The sequence below is a fragment of the Budorcas taxicolor genome, chromosome 1 (assembly GCF_023091745.1).
Source record: "Budorcas taxicolor isolate Tak-1 chromosome 1, Takin1.1, whole genome shotgun sequence".
Taxonomy (NCBI): Eukaryota; Metazoa; Chordata; class Mammalia; order Artiodactyla; family Bovidae; genus Budorcas; species Budorcas taxicolor.
This window is the reverse complement of record NC_068910.1, coordinates 47,495,586-47,518,682: the sequence shown is the minus strand read 5'-3', so window position 1 is coordinate 47,518,682 and position 23,097 is coordinate 47,495,586. Positions and strand designations below refer to the sequence as shown.

The 23,097-nt window shown below is 46.4% G+C and overlaps 1 protein-coding gene across 1 annotated transcript in view; it reads left to right on the top strand.

The window, feature by feature from the left end:
* Positions 1 to 23,097, top strand: part of MYRIP (myosin VIIA and Rab interacting protein) — a 219,280-nt gene that overhangs the window by 127,840 nt on the left and 68,343 nt on the right. The window contains exons 4-5 of the mRNA XM_052641292.1: positions 13,015 to 13,151; positions 19,450 to 19,530. Coding sequence (XP_052497252.1) covers positions 13,015 to 13,151; positions 19,450 to 19,530 — 218 coding nt within the window. The remainder of the gene's footprint in view (positions 1 to 13,014; positions 13,152 to 19,449; positions 19,531 to 23,097) is intronic.

The following is a 23,097-nucleotide window of genomic DNA, read 5'->3' as shown; positions in this document are numbered from 1 at the left end:
TAGTTCACGCAAAGCAGCACGGGACGGATGTGAAACCTCCCTTCTCGGCCCGCATGGTTCACAGTGCAGATTTCTGTAGCTAGAGCCAGAGCAGTGGCTCCTCAAATAAATGCAGTTAAATTTTCTTACTTCAGGTTGATTCGGACAAGTGAAAGATGTTTAAGTCCCAATCAGCTTTACAATTAAGAAAGCAAAAGAAAAGCCGCATTCCAATGACATTTATTCCTGCCTCCAAACAGCCAACGCTAAAAGAAACCATTTTGTTCCCCATCCCCCAGGCTTGATAACTGCCTGGTTGAGTATCATTCCAACTCGCTGAACCAGAGAGGAATGAATCAAGCGTAAGGGTGGAGCCGAGAGCCACGGAGATGCCGGAGAGATGGAAGAGTGCAGGGCCAGGTCAGTGCCAGGGGCGTCGAGTCTGAGGAGAGCTTCCTGAGGGACAGGTAGGGACAGACAGTTGGGAGGCCAGAGTGGCTGCAAAGAAGAGCCACTGTGCCCAAGACCTATGAACGACAGCTGGAAAGTCCTGGAGCAACTGAGCCTGCCCTGACACATCTGCCTCCAGACCGTCTCAGAAGTGTCTTCTTATTTAGACCTTCCTGGGCTTCCCTGGTTCAGATGGTACAGAATCCACCTGCAATATAAGAGACCCGGGTTGGATCCCTGGGTTGGGAAGATCCCCCGGAGAAGGGAATGACTCCAGTATTCTTGCCTGGAGAATTCCATGGACAGAGGAGCCTGGCGGGCTACATTCCATGGAGTTCCAAAGAGTTGGACACGACTGAGCAACTAACACTTACTTTCTTGGGTGATGGGGCTTCGTTGGTTTTTATCCCTAATTACTAATGCAGGACCCCAGCCTCCTCCAAAACTCCTCCCCCCACCCCACACCTATGGATTCATGGGAATCTCTTAAGGGCACAAGTCTCAACAACTAGCCCGTGACATCCATGGATGTTTTTCCACTTTCTGCCCAGCGGTTCCTCATCCTTAGTGTATTCTGGGTGCTGTATTCATCACCACACTCCCCTGGGTACCACCACTGTACTCTTCAGGCACCACCCTCTCCTCCTGGGGTCATCTGTATGTGGGGACACAGCTGTGTCCCCTCCCGGCACTCATCTGCCACCACAGAACCTACTGTCAAAGTGCCAACATGGGGCTGCCCTCTCAGGGCCGAGTTAGGGTGCGGCAAGCAAGGCATTCACCTTGGGTGCAAAATTTAAGGGCGTGATCAAAGCCAAGTAATTAAGGTAAATATTTAAATGACAGTATGTTTAAAAAGCAAAATTAATGCAAAAGTTCATAAAGAATAAAATATAAGTGTTTACACTGAAGTATAGTTGATACATAATATGATAGAAGTTACAGGTGTACCATATAGTCATTTACAGTTTTTAAAGGTTATATACCATTTATAGTGGTTATAAAATATTTGCTGTCAAAATGCAAAAATTTTGACTAAAGACAGGGTCTATTAATAGTGAATGCCTCTGACTGGAGACTGAGACAAAAGGAAATAATTCTCCCCCTATGTAATATTCTTGTGTATTTTAATGACAATTTTTCTGGCATATTAAAATATCTGAAAAAATAGTGAAAAGCTGAAGAGCATGTATGTTAAACTCACAGTGTTATTTTAAGTTTAAATATTTTATTCAAATAACAAGCACAACTATTTATAATTTTACTTTCCTGGCCTTAATGGAAGAAGCACTCTCACTAATAATATTTTCAAGGTACCGCCTCACAGCAGTCGAATGGCCATTGTTTAAAAGTCTAGAGGACTTGTCTGGTGGTACAGTGGACCGGAATCTGCCTGCTCATGCAGGGGGATATGGGTTCAATCCCTGGTTCAGGAAGCTTCCTCATGCCATGGGGCAACTGCGCCTGTATACCACTTACTGAGCCTGAGGGCCACAGCTACGAAAGCTTGCAGGCCTAGAGCCATGCTCCGAAACGAGAGAAGCCAGTGCATCAGGAAGCCCACACGTTACAGCAGAGTCGCCCCTGCTCGCCGCGACTAGACGGAGCCCTCAAGCAGCAAGAGACCCAGTGCACGAAAAGCAAACAAGTAAACAATTAGGAAAAAAGGCTGCAGTTAACAAATGCTGGGGAGGGTGTGGAGAAAAGGGAACCCTCCCACACTGTTGTTGGGAATGTGAGTTGGTGCAGCCAATGAGGAAAACAGTATGGACGTTCCTCAGAAATTGAAAAATAGAATTACCATATGATCCAGCAATCCCACTCCTGGGCACATATTTAGACAAAACTATAAATCAAAACAATACATGCACCCCTATGTTCATAGCAGCACTATTCCCAATAGCCAAGACATGAAACCAGCCTTAATGTCCATCGACTGAGGCATGGATGAGGAAAGTGTGGTACAAATGCACAACGGAATACTATTCTGCCTTAAGAAAGAATGAGATTATGCCATTTGCAGCGACATGGATGCAACTATAGATTACGATGCTAAATGAGGTAAGTCAGAAAGAGAAAGACAGCACTTCCTCGGTGGCTCGTTGGTGAAGAATTCTTGTCTGCCAATGCAGGAGACACAGGTTTGATCCCTGATCCGGGAAGATCCCAGATGCCGAGGAGCAACCAAGCTCATGCCCCGTAACTGTTGAGCCTCTGCTCTAGAGCTTGGGGGCTGCAGCTACTGAAGGCTGAGCCTCCTGGAGCCTGTGCTCCACAACAAGGGGAGCCCCTGCAATGAGAAGCCCGTGAACCGCACCTACAGAGCAGCCCCCAATCACCACAGCTAGACTCAGCACAGCCACAAATAAACAAATACAAAAAAAATAAAGACAAATACCATGTGATATCACCTACACATGGGATCTAAAATACAACACAAGTGAATGCATTTACAGAACAGAAACAGACTCACAGAGACTTGTGGCCGCTAAAGGGAAAGCATTGGGGGAGGGATGGAGTGGGATATTGGGGTTATCACATGTAAGCTTTTGTGTATAGAATGGATAAAGAGCAAGGCCCTGCTTCAAAGCACAGAGAACTATATTCAATATCTTATGATAAGCCATAATGGAAAAGAATATTTAAAAAAAAGAATGTATATAAATGGATCACTGAATTACTTTGCAGAAACTAACACAACATTGTAAGTCAACTATACTTCAATAAAAAATATTCAACCTGAAAAAAAATCTTCAAAATCCACCCCTTTATTCTCTCCTTCAGCCCATTTCCTCTTCCATCTCCTGTTAGCCACCGTGCGACCTGGAGGAGTTGTGCAGAGAGGGCCCAGGAGCAGCTGTGGGGGCGTCACACACAGACACGCTCCCTCACTGCTCTCCCAGGCTTTCCCTGCTGCTGTCTGTCGCCTCCAGCTCCCCACCCTTAGCAGGACACTTCACGTTAATGGCAACTGTCACGTATCAACTGAGCATGACACTTGCAGCCTCCTGGCCATGACTGTCTGCAGATTCCCAGTGACACGCTCAGGGTTCCCAGTGTGAGGGCCGTTCTCCACCTCGTCTCTCAGCGTCTCTTGACTTCTTGAAACTGACTGCTCTGACTCCGTGCTCAAGGGCCTTCGTGCTGTCAGGGCTGAAGGAGTCTTATTTTCCAAACACCTGCCTGTCATTCTGTTGTTTTCCCCACGGCTCGGAATCAGTAATATCGTCCTGTGTTCTTTACAACAGGCCAGATCTATCCTCAGGCTCAGTGACTCTCAACGTGTGGACCTCGGAACAGCAGCCTCGCATCACCTGCACGTCGTCAGGGATGCTCATAGTGGGGGCCCCCCCAGACCAAACAAATCAGAACCTCTGAAGTCAGGCCCAGCAAGCTGGGTTTTAAGTTTAAGAACTGCTAACGGTTAAGAACCACCCTAACCCTAAAGTCTAACCTTTTGCTTAAGATGAAATGTAAAAATTGAACACATTTCCTAATAAATATACTTTTACTCTTTATCTATTGATTATACTCATATCCTGCCCCCCAAAAAAGATGCAGAGGGCTTAAAAGAAAATAATAATATTGATGATAATAAAAAAAAAATAGCACATCCTGAAGATTTACACTGGGCAGGATAGTGTGCTGGGTGCCTCCCATGTATTATATCATTTAATCTTTAGAAAAACCTGATGAAATATTTATTATCTCCTCTGCATCTGGGAGGGAAAAAAAACTTCTGTTAGGTAAAATAGCCAAGGATCAGATTTGGGGGAGAAAAAAGGTTTGCTTGTTCAGTGGGGGTTTTTGTTTGGCTTTTCTAGTAAGTTGAGTGATCATACTTTGAATTTATTTTAGGTACATTGTATCCCAGGAGTTTACTTAGAAATCATGATTCCTAAGAGTTGAGTCTCACTCAGCAGAGGAGAGGGGCTTCCCCACAGGAGACCCGGGTTTGATCCCTGGGTTGAGAATATCACCCGGAGAAGGGGAACGGCCGCCCTCTCCAGTATTCTTGCCTGGAGAATCCTACGGACCAAGGAGCCTGGCGGTCTACAGTTCATGGGGACGCAAAGAGTTGGACATGACTGAGGAACACACACGCAGCAGAGGAGGTCTGAGTGATTCTGGCGGCAAGACTTTCTCTTGTCCTTTCCTCAAGTGCTCCCTGGGGGGAGCTGCCATCAGCAGGGTGGCAGACCTGGCCGCAAAGTTCTGGGCTCCCCGGGCCTCCACGGGCAGGAGTAAGAGTGCACACTGTCATGCCGGGACGTCTGACCCTGGACAGCTGCAGTCTTAGAAGACATGTGCCAAGCCGCCGAGGTCCACGTTGATGTCAGTTACTGGTCCTGATCCTATACTGTGGTTTACATAGGAGGAGGGCTGGCTCTTCGATTTTTACTTTCTTAGAGTTTTCTCTAACGGTCTTTTTATAATAGAACTTAGTTTAATGACTATTTCCTCACTCCCTGAAAGGAGTGAAGGAAGTGGGAGGAAGAGGGAAGATGGTGCATCAGTGTCTCTGCCTCGGGCAGCATCTCTGCAGCAGCCGCATCTCCTTTGTGGCCCCACCTCCTGGCTCCAGGATGCTCCTCCCAGCAATCCCACCTCTTCCCTGGCCCTTCTGGCCCTGGGGTGGTGGCAGCTTCCCCGCTGCTAGCCTCTGGCATGCCTCACCATCCTCTCTTGGGAGTCTCAGTGGTTTCGTCATCTATGTAATCAGTTGCCTGTATTAGAGTCTGTCTGTTTGAAAGACCTAGAGTTTTCTCTCTTTTATGTCCATTCAGTGTGTTGTTGGTGCTGAATCTTCTCAGTCTGTATTCTGTGAGGCACAGCTCACAGATCATGGTTGTGTCTACAGTTTTTAGGAGAGATGCTTTGTTATCCACACATCATCAGGGTCCTCTTGAGTTGGTCATGGGTTTTAATTGCTGTGCTTCTTAATTCTTACCCACAAAGTAATGTTAGTTCATCATTATCAATTTAGACTGTTATAGTTTGTTTGGGCGACTTTGCTTTATATAATGATTTGAACTTGGCTCATCAGTATTTCTGGCGTTTTATTTACTTCTGTAGTGAAAGCACCTGAAATTGGGAGTACCACTGTAATTATTCTATTCCTCTTCCAAACTTTTTATCACCCAGTTCAGTTCTTTTTCCTTGGAAAGCAGGAAAAGCAAGTGAAAGCGTTAGTCACTCAGTCATGTCTGACTCTTTGTGATCCCATGGACTGTAACCCACCAGGTTCCTCTGTCCATGGAATTCTCCAGGCAAGAATACTGGGGTGGGTTGCCTTGCCTTCCTCCAGGGGATCTTCCCAACTCCGGGATCAAACCTGGGTCTCTTGCATTGCAGGTGGATTCTTTACTGTCTGAACCACCAGGGAAGCCCAGAAAAATAGGAAGGAGGGAGGCAAGTCAGCTGTTGAGAGAGACAACTTGTCCTACCTAAGTGGATTGTGGTCAAGAGTAACAACAAAATAAAAACCATATGTGGACTCAGAAAACACCCAGCTAATTTCACTGGGCCAGTGTTGGTGGACCTAGTAACCACCTGGGAATCTCGCTAAAGTGCCGTTTGATTCCACTGGTCTCAGGGTGAGAGCGGAGGGCTGGGATTGCCATTTTTATCGAGGCTCTGTACGGTGCCCACACAGCTGGTCTGAGGACTGCGCAGGAGGTAGGGGGATCCATAGACCCTCCCCCATCGGTGTGCACAGCACCTGCCGAGCCAGACCTGAGGGCCAAGGCGGCCTTGCTTCATCACCCGCAGCAGGATCCCAGCAGTTCTGGCGCAGGCAGTTCCTTCCTCTTCACAATCCTGTTATTTTGTCTAATGAGCTGAAATCAGTCTGGCATTCCTGGGGTTGTAATTTCAGTGCTGCTCTTGTGATGTAATTTCCAGTCTGTCTTCTGATGAGAATGCACCATGTTTATAAGTTTATTCATGTCACAGAAAAAAATTAGCAAACTGCTTATACAAACAAGTGACTTGAAGTGTTTAGTATCCACAGAATGATAAGTAGGTTGTTTGGGGGGGAAAATGATACAATGATTTTACATTTCCTTCTGAATTCTTGATCCCTGGGGCTTCCTATTTGCTTAAACTTTGAAGCAAAAGCCATCATTTGCAGTAAGAATGCTAACTAGAGGTTCTGGAAGGAAAATAAGCCAAGCAGATGTCAAGGCTCTGACCCAATAATGAGGTCTACAGTCTGTTCCCGGATTTGCTCTTAGTTCAGCAGTGACTAGCAAGTTACTTGTTTCCATTTTGTCTGTAAAATAGAGATAGTGATTATTTATACCTCCCTTAACCCCAAGTTTTGGTTTCAGTGCTGCCTGTGGACCAAAGACCACCAAATCCATTGTTCTAGTCCAGATTCCCATCCACAGACCAGCACACCCAGTGAGCGCCAGGCACTGCCACCTGGGGATGGGGGCACCCCACATATAGGTGTCCCGACCGAACTCACCACCTTCCCCCAAACCCGACCCTCTTCCTGTATCCTGGGTGACCATCATTTTACAGACAAACCAACTGAAGTTCCAAGGACTAAATGTCATCAATTCCCACTATGTTGTGATTGGTGAATTTCAAAGGCTTGGTTGTTGACATTTTTAAAGCTTTAGTGTTGAGAGGGGAGAAGGCAATGGCACCCCACTCCAGTACTCTTGCCTGGAAAATCCCATGGACGGAGGAGCTTGGTAGGCTGCAGTGCACGGGGTCGGTAAGAGTCGGGCACGACTGAGCGACTTCACTTTCACTTTTCACTTTCATGCATTGGAGAAAGAAATGGCAACCCAGTCCAGTATCCTTGCCTGGAGAATCCCAGGGACAGAGGAGCCTAGTGGGCTGCCCTCTATGGGGTCGCACAGAGTCGGACACGACTGAAGTGACTTAGCAGCAGCAGCAGTGTTGAGAGAAATTATCAGGGTTAGATTGTGAAACTGCCCCGGACTAAGAACTTTCGTATGGTCATCCTTAGGGACAAATTGGGATCATTTAAAAAATAAGCCAGAGAAATAAAGCAGGGTCCCTCTGTACAGTTCCAGCTTGGAAAGTTTTTCTCCATAAGTCTCATCATCAGCACTACGGCTCCCTGTCCTTCCTAAGGCACCTCTCCTGTGTTTACTGCAGTGAGAAGGGGCAGTTCGGGGGTCATTAAAGGAAATGCCTGGTATATCTGGAAAAGATGAAAACTCCAATTCAAACAGATACATGCACCCCAGCGTTCATAGCAGCCCTATCCACAATAGGCAAGACATGGAAGCAACCTAAGTGCCCATCAACAGATATACGGATAAAAAAGATGTGGTCTGTGTCGGAAGGTGTGGAACAATGGAATACTGCTTAGCCATAAAAAAGAACAAAGCAAGGCCATCAGGAGCAACATGCACGGACCTAGAGATTATCATACGAGGTGAAGTAAGTCAGACAGAGCAAGACAACTATCACATGATATAGCTTACGTGTGGAATCTAAAATGTGATACAAAAGAACTTATTTACAAAACAGAAACAGACTCATAGAAAACAAACTTACGGCTACCAAAGGGGAAAGGAGATGGAGCAGACTATATTAGGAATTTGGGATTAACAGATACTCACTAATACACTTAAAATAGATAACAAGGATCTACTGTATATTCAGAACTGTTCTGAATATTTTGTAATAAATCATGGTGAACAAGAATCTTAAAAATAATAAATATATATATTTATATGTGTGCATGTGTTTACCACTGAAACGCTTTGCTGTACATCTGAAACTAACACACTGTTATTCATCAACTATACTTCAGTGTTTTAAGTCCAGAAAATAACGCCTGAGCCATAAAGCAGGACAGACTCTGTTCTCACACCTCTGCGGGAATGACACAGAACCCAGTGCCTGTCAGCCATTCTGGAGATGCCACAGGCATCTTGGTTCCATGGCATGGTGCCTCTTGGTTCCATGGCATGGTGCCCCTGGCACTCACTGAAGAGTCTAGTCTGACGGCACTGTTGGGTACGAGCGTCATCGGTTTTGTCGCTTCCCATACCTGGCAGCATATGGCAGCCTCGTGCCTGCACGCAGAGCGCTCATAAGCAGTGAGGAATGAAAGAACGAGTGAGTGGACACACGAAGGAACTCATGCACAGACGCGTCTTGTCCCAGTGGGACCCTGACACCGGGCTCTTCCCTTCTCATCTGCGCTTGCCTGAAGCTGCCTCTGTTCAGGAGGCAGCTGGAGATGTGAGAGTGGGCTGGGACCCTGCAGCACTCAGCCGGTCCACCCTGGGTGCGGGTGTCCCCACAGCCTTCTCCCCACGCCTCTGCCCTATGAACCGTGCGTATCCTGTGAGTTTCCTTTGAGCCGTGAATTTTAAAATAAGTGAAATAAAAGCAGTAATAGCAAATGAAGGTAATCATGACTGAGCATTCCCTGGGGCTTCCAGAGAAGCTCTCCACATTAACTCGAAGTCAAAACATAATCTAAAATGCATCGGTTCTATGGAAAAGCTTTCTCGTCTCCAAATGAGGCTGTAGGTTTGCTGGTCATTCTCTAAGGATTCAGTACCTCTCATCCTCCCACCTTCCAGCAGCCCAGGCAGTGCCCTGATTGCCCTCTCTGACTTGAGCAAGCAAGCAGAGGCATTCCAGTTTCCGTCTCATCAAAGTGTTTCTAAATGCTATACAGTTTTGGTATAACCAGGGAACGGAGAGCTCATCCTATGATGCACTTGAAGTACAGTAAATCCCCTACGTAAGAACAAGTTCCATTCTGAGAGTGTGATCGTAAGTCCAGTTTGCTCCAACAAAGTTAGCCTAGGTACAGCTAACACAATTGGCTATAAAAGTACTGTACTGTAATAGGTTTATAATACTTTTCACACAAGGGACTTCCCTGCTGGGCCAATGGTTAAGAATCTGCCTTGCAATGCAGGGGACTCAGGTTTGATCCCTCGTCTGGGAACTAAGATCCCATGTGCCATGAGGCAACAAAGCCTGCGTGCCACAACCACTGAGCCTGTGCGCCACCACCACTGAGCCTGTGCGCCACAACTAGAGAGTCTATGCACTGCAATGAGAGATCTTCCAGGACGCAATGAAGACCTCACATGCTGCAACAAAGTCCCAATGCAGCCAAATACATTTTTAATCAAAAAAGAAAAAAAATACTTTTAATACAAATAATGCATTAAAAAAAATAAGCACAGAAAATATTGTTAGTATTACCATATAGGGCATCGCCAACTCAATGGACATGAGTTTGTGCAAACTCCGGGAGATAGTGAAGGACAGGGAAGCCTGGCACACTGCAGTCCATGGGGTCACAAAGAGTCGAACACAACTGAACGACAAGAACCACCTTGAAAAGTACAGTAGTACAGGACAACAGCTGGCAGACAGGGTCTGGCATCCAGCAAACAGGCAAGAAGTTACTGACTGGAGGAGGGAGAGGTGGGAGATGGTGGAGCTGAAGGATCCCATGAGGCTTAGGGGATTAAGTAGGAGGAGGGAGAGGTGGGAGATGGTGGAGCTGAAGGATCCCATGAAGCTTAGGAGATTAAGTAATTTGCTTATAACCAATGGGCAATAAATGTCAGGGTCTGGGCCAATAGTGCCCATGAAGATTTCATAGTGAGTCAAGGGAAGCTTTTGGCACGGTGCCCAGCATAGAGCAGGCTCTCACATAATGGTGTTCATTTTGTTAATAGTAATGATACTGATGATATAGTGCAGTTTTATGTAAAAGGATGACACCTTTGGTACATTCTGCCATTTACAGCTGCCTCTCTCCCTCAGGGAAGACGAGCCTCTGTTTGCTATCTTGTCTACCAAGCCAGAGTGGAGGCGATGATGCTTGTTCTCTGCCCTTTTGTCTTGCTTCCTGTGCTTTACTTGGGGTTCAGACATGGGCTTTTCCACGGAAAAACTGGCCACTCCTTTGGGGGTTTCTTGGGGTTCACACCTCACCCCAATTTGAGGACTTCGAAATCTCACACTGCAGATGAAGAGTGACATTGGTACAGGCTTTCTGAAAGACCGACATGTTTGAACCCAGCCATTCTACTTCGAGAACCCACAACTGTAGATATGTTGATCATTTAGCTGCCAACATACGCATCACAGAATTGCCTTTGATAGCAAATGAAACGGGCAAATTCAATGTCCAGAGACAAGAGACTAGTGACTTAAAACCTGCTGTGTTCATACTGTGGTGAATTCTGGGGCTACTAAAAATGCTGTGGGGAAGACTCTTCAACAACATTAAAGTCCATCAGGAATATTAAGTGGAAAAATAGATTTGAAACTGTCCCTCCATCACAGGATTTTATTGAGTGTCTATTATGTACTCTGCAGTGGGAAACAAGCCCGTTTTCCATGAGCGTATGTTCCGCTGGAAATAGAAAATAGATAATGAACAATTTAATAATTATTAATTAGCATATTAATGTACTGATTGTCTTGTAAATAATAATTATCCCTGGTGGCTCAGAGGTTAAAGCGTCTGCCTCCAATGCGGGAGACCTGGGTTCAATCCCTGGGTCAGAAAGATCCCCTGGAGAAGGAAATGGCAACCCTCTCCAGTATTCTTGCCTGGAGAATCCCATGGACGGAGGAGCCTGGTAGGCTACAGTCCATAGGGTCGCAAAGAGTCAGACACGACTGAGCGACTTCACCTTCAAACATCAGGTACAGACACGCACCCTAGAAATTTGGGGAGAGAAAATGGGAGGAAGAGGATAGACTTGTTGACACGGTGGTGGTGGGTTTTAGGGGGGTCAGGGAGGGCCTCCCAAGGAGGGGCCATTGGTGCAGAGAGCTCTGAGTTTGTGGAGCTGGCAGGCTTGGCTCTGGGGTACATGGACGGTGTCTGGTAGGCTGGCAGGTGGGGCTCCCCCAGTGCTGAACAAGGAGGGCTTTACCGCCAGGTGGTAACCCCCTCAAGCAGATTGCTCCATTTTATTAGAGAACCGCTTTCCATTTTTGACTAGAGCCAAGCGTCTTTGGACCAACTGTCAGTCTGGGAACAAGGATGGAGGCCCAGAGCCCTCACCATCATCAACACAGTGACTAGACTAGCTTTGTGAGAGCTGTCTCATCATCCAGTCCTGCTCTCTGCACCAACCAACTTTGTTTTTTCTCTGAGTCAGCTAGCTTCTTTTTAGTTTTATTCACTAGTTGATTGTCTTTTTTTTTTGCTTCCACCTGTAAGTGATACCATACAGCATTTGTCTTTCTCTGTCTGACTCGTTTCCCTCAGCATGGTGCCCTCCCAGGCCACCCATATTGCTGTGTGCGTGTGGGTTCAGTCGCTCAGTCTTGTCTGACGCTTCGTGACCATATAAACTGTAGTCTGCCGGACTCCTCTGTCCATGGGATTCCCCAAGCAAGAATACTGGAGTGGGTCACCATGCCCTCCTCCAGGGGATCTTCCTGACCCAGGGATCGAACTCGCGTCTCTTATGTCTCCTGTATTGGCAGGCCATATTGTGCAGATTCCATTCTTTTTGACCAATGAGTATTCACCAATCAACATTAAATCTGACCTCGCGGTCTGTGAGTCCCAGTCCTTCTCACTGTTTTGCAGGACAACATTCTCTGTTCCCTTTATGCTATCGCTCACTTAGAACTTTCCAGAAATCTGTCAGAATCTCTGATTCTCCTCCATGCTCCACTCTTCATTTCTACCAATCTCTTTCCCTTTGGACATCTTCTCACATTTCACTGGCATCTGGGGAAGAAGGGCAGCTAAACAGTGCTTGTTCCTCCACTGAATTAGAAGCATTTACATTCATCTTGCTTCTCTGAGCTTTTAAAATGAGTTTATGCATTATTTCCATTCATAATAAGAAAAATAACAAAAGCTATTCTTAAAATGGGAGGGGTTCAGCAGCTTGTTCTCGTCAGGCAATAAAGAGAAGAATCGCGTCAGCGTTTCATACCAAGTGTGATAGCGCTGACCAGGAAACCTCTTTCCCGCGGTGCTTCAGGCTGAATGAGTAAGAGGCTGCAGAATTTTGCCATAGAGCCCAGGGTCTCACTTGTACTCTTTTATCTTCCCAAGCTGAACTAGAAATGTTAATGCAGTAAGAATACCAAATATAAAGCCTGCTAGCCACTAAACAGATGTGTCAGCCAGTGGCTTCAAATAGCAAGTATTTATCAGCTTGCTGTTCGGATGGACTCAGACGCACGGTTCTCCTGCTTGTCTTACTTAGACTCACTCATGCATCTCCAGTCAGCTGGTAGGCAGTGGCCTCGCTCTCCTGTCCAGGCTATTGGCTGGGGCAAGAAGGGTGATCAGGCCGAGTGTCTCTCGTCATCCCAAGGGCTATTTTGGGCTTGTTCACGTGGCAGTGAGTGGCAGGGCGGTTCAGGAGCAGCAAGAGAGGAAGCTGGCAGGCTCTGGACTTGCACGGCGCCACTTCCACCAGTCTCTGTGGTCAGAGCAAGCCACTGGGCCAGCCCAGACCCATGGAGCAGAGAAAAAAGCTCTGTCTGGACGGAAGGAGCTTGCAAAGTATTGTGGCAGCTTTTGCAATTCCTTGTTTCCTAATTCTCTCCTTTAATTCTGATTTTCTGTGTTGTCCTCAGGGTTCTCAGGACCCAGTCTCTGGAATGGTTCTACAATAACGTGAAGAGTCGCTTCAAACGCTTTGGCAGTGCCAAGGTCTTGAAGAACTTGTACAGGAAACACCGGCTGGAGAGCGGAGTCTGCTTTGACATCGTGGGTACGCTGGCTGCCTGCCATCCTAGGGGTCCTTGGGGGGCTGGTGGGATAGAGGAGGCCTGGCTTGGAGGCCCCATACACTATGACCTACTCACTTGGGACACAGAAAGTGGCTTAAATACCTGACTCTAACAAGGAGCAGAAATACAAGGACATATACCAAAGATTCTAAGTTTTTAAAAAATATTCATTTACTAAAAAAAAAAAAATGTATTTGTTTGACTGTGTCGGTCTTAGTTGTGGCATGCTCTCAGCCCTCATGCTCCGGAGCACATGGACACATAGTCCAGGCACATGGTGTTCATTCCCCAACCAGGTATTGAACCCATGTACCCTGCACTGGAAGGTGGATTCTTTTTTTAATTAATTAATTAATTTTAATTGGAGGCCACTTTACAGTATTGTGATGGTTTGGAAGGCTGATTCTTAATCACTGGACCACCTGAGAAGTCCCATAATTTCTAAGTTTTAAGTCCTGTGATTCTGGCATCTCCACTGGGCTGGCTATGTGAGCAGCTGGGAGGACCGAAGTGTTTCTGCACACTGTGGACATTTTCATTCCAAATCCCTAGGAATGAAAGATCCCTGACCATTTTCCCCTAAAGATTAAAACACTGGAAAGTCATCTTTGTTTGGTCATGTAGACTAGGTCTGCTCCCTAGCAGAGGATATGCGCCCCACCCGCTTCCATCCTACCCCAAAATTTTGTACCAACCAGACCCAGAATTTGATGTCATGGGACAGTCAGAAAAGTCTCAGCTTCCTCCCAGGAAGGAGGGACACCTTGGAAGGAAGGATAAATAGGATAAACAGACAGATAGGATTTATTTACTCCTAATAGACCAGCCAGTGGAAAGAAATGGTTATCAGAATATGAACAGCATGTCTTCCCCACAGAAGGCTGTTTTTTCTGTCTTGAAGCAGATTTTTCCATAACTTTGCTGACACAGGTAAACGCTTTTTATCCGTGAGAAAGAGGGAAGAAAAATACCATCTCATTTGGAGCTTTTTCATCATCGTTATTTTACATTGCTGTGCTGTCAATAAAGACTTTGGTCGTGTCTTATCTAAAAATATGCCAGCCACTGAGATGAGCGGGAAATAGAGTGGAAGCATTAAACACGGAGAATCATTAGGGCTTTTGTGGTAGCTGTTACTGTGTCGTTCAAACCACTCAGGAAGCCTGTAGCTGAGAGAGCAGGGCTGAAGACTTCCACATATTATTTTTCATCTTCTCTTTGCTGATTTTTCTAAAAACACTTCTCAAGGAACAAAGACCAAAAGAAAAGAAACGAAGCTTAAAAGTAATCATGTTAACAGTAGGGTTTCAGCCCAAAGAGATATGTCAAGAAAGTTCCAGAGTTGCATTGGCTCATCATTTGCATCCCATTTTTCTTTCTTGTTCATCCTCAGTTCTGCTTCATGTTCTGTCTTACATGTCACCACATTCAAATCTCGAGGGTGTTCTCTACTGCTTCGTGCAAAATGAGCAGGAGGGGTGGAGCCAACACATTTGGAGAATCCTATAAACAGAGCACAATTGCGATCTCGTCCTGTTTCTCCCTTGGGCCCCACAGATGGAGCCGGGGGACGCGAATTCCAAGTGGGCCAGCCAGAGGCTTTGAAATGTTCAAGTGTTATTTTCAAAGGCGAATCATTTGCTGGGAATAACTCTGCCACTATTGAAGCACGTTTAGGTCCTGGAGCCTCTGTGATTCGCCACTTCTTTCATCTGGGCCTTAATCACCCCACTTACCACATTGCATTCAGGGGATGGTTTACAAAGCTGCTCTCCTGCTGGACCTGGCAGAGGCTATAGCTTCCTTTATCTCTGTGTTTCAAAAGTGTGGTCCAGTGGCTGATACCTTTTAGGTCCTCAGTATTGCACAATTCAGGCTTAAAAGCACTTTGTAGGTACCAGGACATTTCATAGAAGTACTGGAATCAGTTACTTTGATTTGATCTGTATCTCCATTTAAACTAAGATTTCCTTTTGATCAGTATGAAGACAAGCAGGCAAGAGATAGTTTACAAGGTGGTACTCAAATCTGTAAAGTCGTGATCATAAAACGGTGAGGTTGGTTCTACCTACCACCTAGAAAATTGAGTTACATATACCTCAAGTTTGGAGAAATCTCCCAGTGTGTGAGTGGCTTCCTGGTTATATTAGATGACTGTGGAGTCATCAGCATTAGCTTCTACCTACCACCCCACACCTTAATGTGCTCGTCATCTGCCATCCTCAGGCCTGACTACACTTTAGAATCACCTTGGGAACTGAAAAAAAAAACTCGCAGCACCAGTCATTTTCCACCCCCAGCCAATTACTTCCAAATCTCTGGAGGTGGGCCCAGTACAGATACTTTTTAAAAAGCTCTCCAGGTTATTTTAAGATGCAGCCAAGCCTTGAGAACCTCAGCTGGAGGTTCTGAATAAGATGGTTCCATCTGCAACTCCACCTGAGGGTCTCTAGACCAGTGCTCTGTTCCAGGACTCTCAGCAGAAAATTCCTTTTATCTATGGAATGGCTCCACTGCATGGACCAGTATAGTTTGCCATAAAAGCATTCAGTCCATTGAAAATTCATTGAGTTCACAGAATCTTACAGATCACCCATCACACTCAACCTTGCATGACCAACTGTCCCAAGCCCTGGTGACCAGATTAGGCCTAAATGATGACCCATTTATCAGATAAATCCTAGATGTATTCATACCTTCAGTAAACATTTTTAGAAGGCCGCAAGGCATGTGGGACCTTAGTTCTCTGACCAGGGATGAAACCTGTGTCTTCTACATTGAAAGCATGGAGTCTTAATCATCGGACCTAAAGGGAAGTCCAGTAAACATTTAGTGAGTGCCTGGTTAAAAACCTGGGGGTGACAAGATGGGCAAAACCTGGCCGTCTCAGAGCCAACTTTGCAGTGGGGAAGTCAGAGAAATAAGTAAATAGATTTATAAAAAATATAATGTCCAATGGGAAGGCATGCTCAATGTGATTTACCTGATAGATTGAGCATGACTTTTTCTAAAGTTTTTTTTTCATGTGAACCATTTTTAAAGTCTTTATTGAATTTGTTAAAATACTGTTTCTGTTGTATGTTTTGGTTTTTTGGCCATGAGGCATGCGAGGTCTTAGCTCCCCAAACAGGGATCAAACCCGCACCCCCTGCATTGGAAGACAGTCTAACCCACTGGGCCGCCAGGGAGGTCCCTCAGCATGATATCTTTAACGTTTACTCTTGAGAGTTCCCCAGTGCATACTCTCACTGCCAAGGAGATCATGCGTGCCCAAGATCCTGCATGCTGTGCAACCAAAAGGGGAAAAAAAAACAAAAACAGCTATTGTAAGATGAAAGTAGCCCTTATGAATATACTCAATCCCAGACAATTTGATAAACATATATGTTTATTGAGTTGTTGTTGTTTAGTTGCTAAGTTGTGTCTGACTCTTTTGCGGCCCCATGGACTATAGCTCACCACGCTCTTCTGTCTGTGGAATTTCCCAGGCAAGAATACTGGAGTGGGTTGCTATTTCCTCCTCCAGGGGATCTTCTTGATCCAGGAATCAAACCCATGTCTCCTGCGTCTCCTGCACGGGCAGGCAGATTCTTTACCACTGAGCCACCGGGGAAGCTCATTTATTTAGTTTTAGATAAAATGGGGAAAGCAAATCCTACTTCTATTTATTAGTATGATATATCTATTTTTGATATGATTCTGGGAAGGGTTTATGACATCCTTCACCTGGGATTTGACTCTTAAAAACACTGCACTGTGTGGAGTCGGAGGTTCCTCCAGCTCATGAAAGCTCTGACTTGGTGCCTGGCTGCTGCGTTCAGGTTCCAGAACAGTTCAGTCGCTTTCTGCCCTTGGAAAAATCCCATCATCCTAAACGACACACAGAAGCTCCCACCTATGAATGCAAAGGGACCAAGGGAGAGTCGTTGTGCGAGAAAGTTTATAATAATGCAAACCCAGAGCCTGTCCTGGTTGGCGCAGTTTCCCAAGGATGTTTTCAGATCGCCCCCTTCCTCACACTCCCCACCGCCCTCCGTGTTGTCTCAGGACACAGCCTCGCCGCCTCCTTCACGGGGCAGACCGTGTACCAGTACACCTCCACATCTAGTCTCTGTCACTTTCCACGAAGGGCTCAAGGTCACTCAGCCCTTCCATCTTGCCTTTCAGCCTCTCCCTTAACTGGCTCCTCCCTGTTGATCTGAGATCACGCCATTCTCTCCTGTCTCCTACACCCTTCCTGGACTGCACATTCTCCTCTGCTTCTGCCCTGCCACCCTCTTTCTCATCACAGGGACACTCCATAGGGCAGGCTGCGCTCCCCACTTCCTCTCTAGACACACCCTCTCCCTCTTCCAAGCAGTCCTCACACAGCAGCCGGCATGCACCTTTACAAGCATACACCTGACCAGATCATCCCTCTGCAGCCTTTACTGGCTTCAGGTGGCTTCAAGTTGGGACAAAGATCAGAACAGTGATGTTGGCACCATGACCTGCATGGTCTGCCCCCAGCCCATCTCACCCAGCCTGCCACACAGCCTCTGCTTCAGGTCTTCAGGTGTACCCTGCTGTCCCCACCACCTGTCCCCATGCGAGCTGTTTGCTCTGCCCTGGAGCTCCTCCCCCACTCACACCCCTTTGACTGGTCACTCACCATCTAGGTCAATCTTCCCTGCTAAACACTTGCCCTATTGTGTGAACCACCCAGTCATAGCATTCAACATATCTATAGCTTTATGTCTGTTTATATAAACCTTTGGTTATTGAATTCTCATGCACTACTGGTCAGGGCAGCGAAGTTTTCTGGCTTTGCTCACCAGTCACGCTAACATCCAGCCCAGGGCCAAGCATCTCCTGGGTCCCCATGGAACATTTGCTTGATGAATGAATGAACGCTGGGTAGGTCCCCATGGAACATTTGCTTGATGAATGAATGAATGCTGGATACAGCCAAGCCAAAGTTAGATATCTGCACTTCGCTGTGCAGTCTGAGAACTGAGGTGGTGACTTGTCCTAAAGGCTTATTTTATGAATGAGGAGATAGAGACACAGGAAGATAAAGTCACTTCCTGTGGTCACAGAGCTAGAATAAGTGACTTCGGCTCTTTTGAAAGGCTGGCCAAAAAACACAAACACAGACAATGGTACCTGGTAGGACAGAGTCACTGGCAGGCCACACACTAATGCCCTGTCCCACAAAGGTCACATCCCACTGCCCCCACGGCTGGAACCTATGGCAGTCACCCTCAGAGTTTCCACACCAGAGCCCCATGCAGCCCATCCAGGGAAGCACAGGCTGTATTATTTGTATCAAAGATCCACTGCTTAGTTTGACTTGGAATCAATAGCATTTCCCCCTTGTGAGCTAAGACATGTAGACACACGTTTATTCTCTTGCTTCTATCAGTGTTTTCCTCCAGCATCCAATTCAAGAATTTTTTTTGAGCTCCTGCTCTCTCCATGCTGTCGTGGGCACTGGGGATACAATACAGTAATTTTAAAAGGAAAGAGCCATGACACAGACCTCACACCTTCAAAGGTCTCATTTGATGAGTTAATATGTGAATACAGATGGTAAATCCCCAACTGAAAAAGGGCTTAGCCAACTGCACTTTCCAGCCTGGAACTAAGACACTAGAGTGTGCATTCAACAGACAGAAGACCAGAGAAGAGGCAGTGGGCCTTAAAAGAGCAAATGCTGAGGCGTACTTTGTTTTGCTCTGGGTTTCTTTCCCCTAACTGCTAATGAGAGTTAACTCACTGGCTAAAGGCAACCGTGTGGACCGATGCCATGAACAGTAGCTAAAGACCAGGCATTCAGTGTCTCCTCATGCATCATGAGGAGAATTCTGTCATTATTACAGTTTTTCTAGTAAGGAGACCAAGTGTTTGAGTGGTTAAGTAACTTGATCAAGGTTACACAACTAGTCCCTTGCAGATCCAGGAAATGACCTCATATCTCTCAGACTTCAATCTTTTGTTCCATGTTTGATTCCACACTGCCTCCAAAGAAGGCTCTGGAAGAAAGTTGGGGGTGGAAGCGATGCTACATGAGGAATTAATATGAGAAAGAAAAAAATGTGACTGGTCAAAATCTATAGCTTATTGTAGAACCCAGTAATTTCCTAAATTTATTGCCTAAAAACCCAGGGATTCCCTAAGCCTATTTGCAAGGCAAACAATCACAGTGGGTAGTGGTGGTCTGCCGATGCACTGGCACAGTGCACCAGGCCCACTGAACACCTTGGGTAATCTTATATCCTCTCTCTCTTTCTCTCTCAGGAGGAAACTTTTTTGAGGCAAACCTGGAGAATGAAGGAAGTGTTTCAGGCAGTGACTCGACATTTTATAGGCAGTCAGAAGGTAAGGCTGCTCATGGGTTTACACCTAATGGGAGGTTGGAGGACTGCAAACGCCTTCAGATTGTCAGGTCCCTCATTGCATTGGGACCACTGATGGAACTCTGTTATTGTGTGTGAGCATCTCCCTGGGTCTTCTTTTATTGCCATCTGTGTGAATCCATCATCAAAATAGTTGAATATATCTAAAGTGTAACCTAGAGAAGTGCATCCCCTACCAGCCTCAAGATACTTAATGGTCAACTAGTGTGTGTTTCCGGCTTCCCCGGTGGCCCAGACAGTAAAGACTCTGCCTGAAATGCAAGAGACCTGAGTTCAGGCCCTGGGTTGGGAAGATCCCATGTGGCAACCCACCCCAATATTCTTGCCTGGAGAATTCCATGAACAGAAGAGGTTAGCTGGCTACAGCCTGTGGGGGTTGCAAAGAGTTGGACATGACTGAGCAACCTTCACTTCACTTTTAGAGTGTGTGTTTTTCTGGAGTTAGAATATAACAATCAACAAACTCACTTGTGCGATTCATATTGAAATATTCTTAGAAAGAATGTACCATTTATGGATTGACTTTAACTTTTTATACCAATATAATCGTTCCCTTAGAACAGAGATTAAAAGCAAAACAAACTTCTAATTACAAATAAACCCTCCTCCAACACTGCAGCTGCTTCCCAGAAGTGCTGGGTGTTGGGAACCGGTGCCTCCTAGTCCCCCTGGTTCTGTGGTGTGCCCCTCACAGCTTCTGCACTCACCCTATTCTCTCCCTGGGCACCTTCTCATGAAAGTCTGGTCCTCTCTCATCCTTCCTGCTTGAATCTTCTCCCTGGGTTGACACGTGACCGTGGCGCACCTCTGTCTGAATGCCTAACTCTCACTTCAGCCCGCGTTCTAGACTCAGAGTTCTGATGCTTGACCATCAGGAGCTGGAGCTCCTCCAGGGGTCCTGAGTAGCTGTAGACCCTCAGCGTATCCTAATCAAGCTCCTCAGCCAGTTAAGTCCACCATCAAGACTTAACCTTTCCCTCAATCCCTGTCCCCACTTCCACCCAGTCACCCAAGTTCTGTTTGCAATCCTGTTCTTTTCTTTCTGTTCCAAGGTCTAGGGCCTGAGCCCCTTCCTGCCCTCAACATTCCTATATAAATATTAATTTCAGTGACCATTTAAATCAGCCAGGGTTCTCCAGAGTAACAGAACCAATAGAATATGAACACATAACACACACGCACACATACAAAGACGCTCATTTCAAGGACTTGGGTCACACAGTTGTGGGGCCTGGCAAGCCCCAAATCTGTAGAATAGGTCAGCAGCCCAGAAACTCTATTAGGAGTTAATCCTCAAGTCTTAAGGCAGGATTTCTTCTCTGGGAAGCCTCTGTGTTTGCTCTTAAGGCCTTCCAAGTGATGGGATGGGGCCTACTGATATTTTCAAGGGTGATATCCTTTACCTAAAGTCAACTACTGTGACCACAATGTGAACCACACCTACAGAAATCGTCATAGCAACACCTGGGTTAGTGTTTGATTAAACAGCTGGTGCAAATGGCAGCCTACTCCAGTGTTCTTGCCTGGAGAATCCCAGGGACGGGGTAGTCTGGTGGCCTGCCGTCTGTGGGGTCGCGGAGTCAGACACAACTGAAGCGACTTAGCAGCAGCAGCAGCTATAGCTTTACCAAGTTGACACACAGAAGTAACCATCCCTCTGCCTGACTGGTCCTCTAAACTTCGGCCACTCTGCCTCTGCCCTCTTAGCCTCCCTCCACACCCCACCAGTTATCTCTGAAACTGACGCAAACCTTCGCTTTCGGACCAAGCATCTTCAGTGCTCCACTCCACCTCGTGCCAAAATCTTAAATGTGGCCTCCAGAGCCTAACATCTCCACGTTCCTTCCTTCCAGGGCTCTATGGAAGCTGGTGACTGTCCCCATCATAGGATCTCCACGCCCTTCTTAGCTCTTACATATGTGTCTGATCGGAGAGTGTGGACTCAGCTGGTGTTTACTGGGGCATCACTGGGGCCCTCGGAGCCTAGAGCTGGGGAGGTCATGGTGCACTTTGAATCGACAAGAATTTGTAGGGCACCACTTCTGTGAAAAATGCATTGCCTGGTATCTTAAAGAAGAGAGATGGGAGATATGGTGTCTGTCTCCAGGGAGCCCTGAGTGTGGTGACAACGTAAATTTAATACTCTTCTGATAGAAACACTGGGGAAACCGCGTCCTCACTCAGCCACACTTGAGAGGTGCTGAACCCTAGGCGTGTCTCTGTCAGGACTCACAGCCAGTTTGCAATGTCCTCATCAGCTGCCTGGCTAGACGGCTTTGACTTTAAGTGGGTTGGTTTGGGCTTCCCAGGTGGTGCTAGTGGTTAAGAACCTGCCTGCTAACCCAGGAGACATAAGAGATGCTGGTTCGATCCCTGGGTCGGGAAGATGCCCAGGAGTTTAAGGGAATGGCAACCCACTCCAGCACTCTTGCCTGGAGAATCCCACGGACAGAGGAGCCTGGAGGGCTATAGTCTATGGGGTCACAAAGAGTTGGACACGACTGAAGTGACTTAGTATGCATAGCATATATGTTCGGGTTGGTTTGGGAGATTTATTATGTTTGCCAAATGCTACTTTCTGTTCACATGTGTGTCTTCAGGAGCCTAAGAAGCTTGAATTAAGTATTTTAATTTCAGTTCAGTTCAGTTCAGTCGCTCAGTCGTGTCTGACTCTTTGCGACCCCATGAATCTCAGCACGCCAGGCCTCCCTGTCCATCACTAACTCCCGGAATTCACTCAGACTCACATCCATCAAATCAGTGATGCCATCCAGCCATCTCATCCTCTGTCGTCCCCTTCTCTTCCTGCCCCCAATCCCTCCCAGCATCAGAGTCTTTTCCAATGAGTCAACTCTTCGCATGAGGTGGCCAAAGTACTAGAGTTTCAGCTTTAGCATCATTCCTTCCAAAGAAATCCAGGGCTGATCTCCTTCAGAATGGACTGGCTGGATCTCCTTGCAGTCCAAAGGACTCTCAAGAGTCTTCTCCAACACCACAGTTCAAAAGCATCAATTCTTCAGCACTCAATCTTCTTCACAGCCCAACTCTCACATCCATACATGACCACAGGAAAAACCATAGCCTTGACTAGATGGACCTTAGTCTGCAAAGTAATGTCTCTGCTTTTGAATATGCTATCTAGGTTGGTCATAACTTTTCTTCCAAGGAGGAAATGTCTTTTAATTTCATGGCTGCAGTCACCATCTGCAGTGATTTTGGAGCCCCAAAAAATAAAGTCTGACACTGTTTCCACTGTTTCCCCATCTATTTCCCATGAAGTGATGGGACCGGATGCCATGATCTTCGTTTTCTGAATGTTGAGCTTTAAGCCAACTTTTTCACTCTCCTCTTTCACTTTCATCAAGAGGCTCTTTAGTTCCTCTTCACTTTCTGCCATAAGGGTGGTGTCATCTGCATAGCTGAGGTTATTGATATTTCTCCTGGCAATCTTGATTCCAGCTTGTGTTTCTTCCAGTCCAGCGTTTCTCATGATATACTCTGCATATAAGTTAAATAAGCAGGGTGACAA